The 6,414-nt window shown below is 35.6% G+C and overlaps 1 protein-coding gene across 1 annotated transcript in view; it reads left to right on the top strand.

Annotated features, from left to right (window-relative positions):
• Positions 1-6,414, top strand: part of LOC106475678 (ras-related protein Rab-37-like) — a 20,941-nt gene that overhangs the window by 6,354 nt on the left and 8,173 nt on the right. The window contains exon 4 of the mRNA XM_013936358.2: positions 5,463-5,515. Coding sequence (XP_013791812.1) covers positions 5,463-5,515 — 53 coding nt within the window. The remainder of the gene's footprint in view (positions 1-5,462; positions 5,516-6,414) is intronic.

The following is a 6,414-nucleotide window of genomic DNA, read 5'->3' on the forward strand; positions in this document are numbered from 1 at the left end:
AAAATACATCATATACAACCTTTTCATAAAAACACAACATTAAATAATTACAAAATACATCATATACAACCTTTTCATAAAACACAACATTACATAATTACAAAATACATCATATACAACCTTTTCATAAAAACACAACATTACATAATTACAAAATACATCATATACAACCTTTTCATAACAGATGAAATATACATACATAAGCAAAATTATACAGAATACAAGATATTATTACAAGAATTTACCTTATATATAAAAATAACCCTCAAACATAATGCGTGATGAAATAAACATTATATACAATACGATAAAATACAAAATAAAACTTTCTGACCCACCATTGGAGGACATTGCTGTGGACATCTAGTAAATTTAGTGGCTTGATATATTGGTGACAGTAGGAATGAATGTAGGCTAAACTGTGAAATAGCTGATAATGGACAACTTATTAAATAATGACAATAAATTTTGTTTTGGTTTACTATAATGCCATATCACTCTATACACAAATTCAAGACTAAATTGATGCACACTTTGACTTTCCTTTAATCTCTTGCAGAAAATGAATACCCCAGTCTAAGTTTGTTATAATGATTCAATCGTCTTACAATCTTGAATATTTTGTCGTGTAAAACTTCTTTGGTTACTACCATTTCCCTGGTATTTACAAGTTAAGCTTGGTAAACCACACCAAAATCATTTATGATAACTTTAGTTTCAGTTTAAGACGCTTCATATGCTCTGTCAGGCCCTTTGTCTGGAGCAGCCAAAACTGAAGTCACCTTTCCTCCATCTTTATCTTTCATGATGTCCTACAGCTTTGATACTTGGAGGTGTAATCACACACTGAGAGAATGAAAGTTCCACTGGCTAGCTGAAAACACAAGATAACCAGAAAGGTTAAGAATATGGTATTCTATACAAAAGTTCGGACTGAAGATTGTAAGTCAAGCGAATTTGAATTAGTCAGAAGTTCGACAGGTTGTGTAGGTTGAACATTGTGTAATTTTCCAGTCACAACAATGTCCTCTTCTAAAACTAAATTTCAGACCCATGGAGATAAAACAATCATCACCCACAAAACCATAAGCATCCACAGAATGTATACTAAATGAATACAGAAATATGTTTCTCATTTCCCAGAGGACGCCCATGCATATAGCATGTATCTGTAACACCTGTGGATGGCTTGGTCGTCATTTATCCACAATACCTGTGAGATGGCATGGTCCTCGTGTATCTGTAACACCTGTGGATGGCTTGGTCGTCATTTATCCACAATACCTGTGAGATGGCATGGTCCTCATGTATCTGTAACATCTGAAGATGGCTTGATCCTCATTTATCCACAATCATCCACAGGTGTTACAGATACATGAGGACCATGCCATCTCACAGGTACTTGGTCCTCTTCATTGGATCTCTACTTGACCGGCTGCCAACTGCTACCATTCCCATGACAACAGTTAGCACTCACACACACACACACACACACACACACAGAACTTACACTCTGACATAGTCTCATTCCTTTCACTAGTGTCTGGTTATTGCACAGAAAGAGCTTAGATCTAGTAGGAAAGAATAGGTTTGAAACTGCGAAACTGGTTCCTACACAAATGAACTGACTCGGGATAGCAAACGCCAACCTAGACTTCTGACTAGAATCCACTAATGCTTTCATCACCTCTTTCTGGTTACTCTTCCAGTTCCAAATACAAGTTTAACGCTAGCTAGTGCAATTTACAAAGTTTCACCTTGTTGGTGTTATTTTTGTACCCCAGCAGCACACTTACAGCATTCATTTCCATGCACCTTTAACTACACTTTATACTGGAACAATGCTAAGAAAATATTCAGTAAAACTACGTGCTTTTAAAATATTCCATCATAACCAAATAAAATTCTAAGTGCACCAAGTCTATATTTATGATATACAAATCAAGTTATCGTTTGTAAATTGCATTTACAATTGATAATTTCACCTTCTCATGAATATTTCAATTCAATGCAATCGAAATATCTTGTACACACTCAGAAAGATATCAGGTCAAACTGTAAAATCTGAAGATGGGTTGAACGGGTAAAGAAGAAAACTTTATTTACCACTCAAGCCATATTCAAATTTTATTGTCTCAAAGTAGATTTCTCATCATCAAATTTGATTTCGTCTGAACAAATAGTCTTATTTACCAGACGTAATGTGAGTCTCTTCATTACTCGTATCCTTCTATGAAAATTCACTTCCTGTCTAATACTACAATGTAGAAATTGAAACATGTTCTTACTAATATTGATGAAAATTGCAGATACACCGCGTCTTCAAATAATATCTTACAGGTCATTAATCACTATTAATCTCATATCATCTCTTAACTTCTAGATAAAATCCCTTTTCTATTTATAAGTTGCTTTATAGTTGTGTTATTTGTGTAATTGATCCATTTATGTTATACAACACAAATGACTTCGTAGATGTTTATTTATTTATACATATATATTGCCATATACATATATGATCATTACATATTGTTACAAATGCTAGTAGCTTAAAACAAATTGCCAGAACTCTCGCACAAATTTCTTCGGTAACATTTTCGGGTTACATCACGCAGACTATATCTCAATAGCAATCAGACAGTAATGTGCTGCCATCTAGGAGCTATCAAACTCAACTCGTTTTTCTTTTCAGACATTACAAAATGAATAATCGTTTGCAGAATTCAGCTAAACTTATCAGTAAAGTTATTCAAAGTCAGTATTAATATTTCTGTTGATAAAACAGTATATTGTAATATACACTCACATAAAGCTCAACTTCCTCACTGCACGTTGATAAATTGTGCTCTTTAGGTGTATGGAGAAAGACGTAGTGAGGACCATGCAATATGTTCTGTACAATTCCTTTCACTTGGCTAAATCAGTTGAGTGATTCTTGCAAAACATCGGACAGCATATTGGTCTAGAAAATTACTCGATAGTTCAGAAAGCAAAGGTTGCAATGCCCTTTCAACTCAGTTTTCTAACTCCTAGCCATCATCTTCAGTTGAACAAACTATTGATGTGCTACGTACTATATCTATTGTCACCAGCCATCCTAAACAGTATCATTCGAGAAGCTATTATTATCCGATACTGTATGTATATCTCTTGTAGTGAAATTCTGATTTAATAGCTCAGAAAGTAAGTGTCACAAAGTCCTTTAAGTCCAGCTGATTTCTCTATTAATAAACCTTCCTAACTACAGGAATCGAGTGGTAGTTGTACAATTTGTTGCATATATTTTATCTTACAATACCACTTGAAAGTTTCTAACGAAAATAACACTACTTTCGTTTAGTCAGTGGTTTTTTGACCAAATGACCATTCTAGTTACTGAATGATTGTGTTTAAATCCCAGCTATGGAAGCTGTTGCAGTAGCTCAAACAACTTTCAAAGTTGTCTCTCACCTCTAGATTCAGTACTCCTTCATCTGGCCAGGTAAGTACTCTTAAGTTTTCATCCTCACATCCTCGGTCAGAGTAGGCTTAAACAGAGTTCTCATCCTATGACTTGTTGGTATCTTTCTCTTATTACTGGTCAAGCCAGTTTACAAGAAGTTTGTCAGTAACATATGAACTTAGCTGGTTCGTGTGTACTATGCACTCTTGCACACCTCTTAATTGCTGTAATTCATATGTCAAAGAATCGACTTGTCAGAGCAGAATGTTAGGTCCTATCTAGCTAGAGCTGAAGTACTTCCTTGCTTCTGGCATGTGTCACATCTAGTTTACACACTGATACATTCATTCTCTCATAGTCTTATCATAACACCTCTTCTATCCTATGGCAGCCTTCCTTTGCTGGTGTCATGTAAATTTGTGCATATCAAAACACAGAGTTTAATCAATTCAAATGTTCTTGTGGTCATTGTAGGACATATGTTTTCAGGGGAGGACCATACATCACGTCTACAGGGAGCAAGCCTTCTAACTCAAACATTAGTGTGTTTGAGAAACAACCTGTTGATGTCTTCGCAGTTACATGGTATGCAACACAACTTATGATAATGTTCTTCCAGTCAGCTCAGTCGAGATTAACAAACTTAGCATGTATATGCTTGACAATCTGTATTACCCACTATACCAAATCATCAGGCTGCACGTCTTTGTCACATTCAACAACTTACACAATTCATTGAGCAACTGGCAGACGAAATTAGCTCCCAGATTCACGTAGATCTGTTCTGGTGCTACAAAACTGGACTGTTCTAACATATCAACCAATTGATAAGCCTTGTTTCACTTCATGAAGTAGTTGATGGCCATAAATATATAAAGGTAACCTCATTCTATCTCTGCAAATGCACCAGTGATATCCAGGGCTCTTATCTGTGGAACAATTATCAGCAGAAGTTTACCCTCTTTAGACTAACTATTTTACTGTTTGGCACATAGTGTACAGTGTCGACACCAGTACTGAATGCCTCAAATTGAATGTGGCTAATAAAACCACCACAGAGCATTAGCACAAGTGTCAATAACAACTTGGTACTCTCCTCTCTTTGTGTTCTGTAGACTCTAGAGAATCTCGTGCCTCAAAGCTTTGGAGACCACTAGCTGCAACACAAGCTGAGAGCCATGGTATGGTGGTTGTAACTTCGGTGAAGCACATTAATACCATAAATTAAATACATTCTTTATTCTGAGCAAGTCAGTCTTTACCTTGATGCATAGTAAGAAGCACCCGTGCTGGATCTGGGTCTTTAATTTGCTCTTTCCGGAGATCTCAAAGGGTTAATTGTAGCATACACTGATGGAATATCCTATTGTGTGGTTTGTCATTGTTCTGGCAGACATTGTTTTAAATCTCACATAATATTCAAGGAACAAACACAGTCTCACCACTGGTGAGGCAATCCATCGGCATCTCCATATTGTAGACATGAGCAATAAATCATACTCCTATAATGATGTTTAGCCATCATCCTTTCTAAACTTATTATTAAATTTAATGTTTACTTATTGGTAAAGGTGCTTCTAAACTAATTGTTAAAAACTAGCTGCTAACCCAATCCAAATTAGATAAAGAATAAATTGACACGTCTGAATGAAAACTTTTTTCTAGTTTATGTTTTTATTTAGTCGTGCCAAAGTTTCTCTTCTCACATCTTCCATAACAACCCTTACTCAGTACCTTATTACTAACTTAACTGCTATCTGAATAGTTGTAAAATGTGTTAATCTATTGTTACAGTAAACGATTCATAAAATGGTATTTAAATTTCATCAATGTCAATCTAACTTTTAAATCTTGTTTTAAGCGAACGAACGATATAGTGATAAGAAATGAATTAAAAACTATAATGATTTATTGCTTTCGTTGAACGTTGAGATATTAATGTTCGAGTTTCGTTATTACACGTTTCATCTTTGTTTAAGCTACTTTGTATAACTATAAAATGGGCTATTTTCTATTTCAGCCTTACTGTTGCTGTACGATGTTACCAGTAAAAACAGTTTTGATAACACCAGAGTAAGTTTTATCATTTGTTATACAACGAATAAGCATAGCTGATATTAGTGCTACTTTACCCTCAACAGAAGTAGGCCTAGCTATCGTTAGGTCTAGACTCTGGAGCAGAGGTTCCCAAACTTTTTAGAATCGCGACCCACTATTCATGACAACAGCTTATGGCGACCCACTCAAATTTACTGGGCAAAAACATATGAAAGAATATAAAAAATATTATTTATCCCATTTCTAAGTACTTGGAATCATACTTTCTCACCACTTTTCTTCGTTTTGACTGACCTGACTTTTCTTCGTTTTGATTCACTGAAGACTCATTGTCATCAACTTCAACTGACTTCTTTAATCATTTATCCATTACAAGAAGGGCTGAGTAAATTCGAAAAAAAAATCGGATTCAAAATCTGAAGTATAACAGACAATTTCGACTTGCCACAATTAAAACATTGGTTGGCGTAGGATCACGCGCATGCCAAAACGTTTCACACCGTCTATTTCAGTCATTTCATTGGCTGACACGACGCACGCGCGACTGCCTCGTGAAGCCTCGAAGCAGTTATCGTCTCGCTCAGCGTTGTACCGGTTTTATCAGTTGATTGCAGAATTTTAACATTTGATTGCGGAATCTGAACAATGGATTGTAGATTTCTATCATTTGAATGCAGATACCTAACTTTTGATTGCAGAATTTTTAACTTATCGATATCTATAGTTTTTTATATTTCTAGGTATTCTTTGATTATATGTAGATACAATGCGCCCCATTGTTCAGATTCTGCAATCAAATGTTAAAATTCTGCAATCAACTGATAAAACCGGTACAACGCTGAGCGAGACGATAACTGCTTCGAGGCTTCACGAGGCAGTCGCGCGTGCGTCGTGTCAGCCAATGAAATGACTGG

The sequence above is a fragment of the Limulus polyphemus genome, unplaced genomic scaffold, assembly GCF_000517525.1.
Source record: "Limulus polyphemus unplaced genomic scaffold, Limulus_polyphemus-2.1.2 Scaffold8968, whole genome shotgun sequence".
NCBI lineage: Eukaryota > Metazoa > Arthropoda > Merostomata > Xiphosura > Limulidae > Limulus > Limulus polyphemus.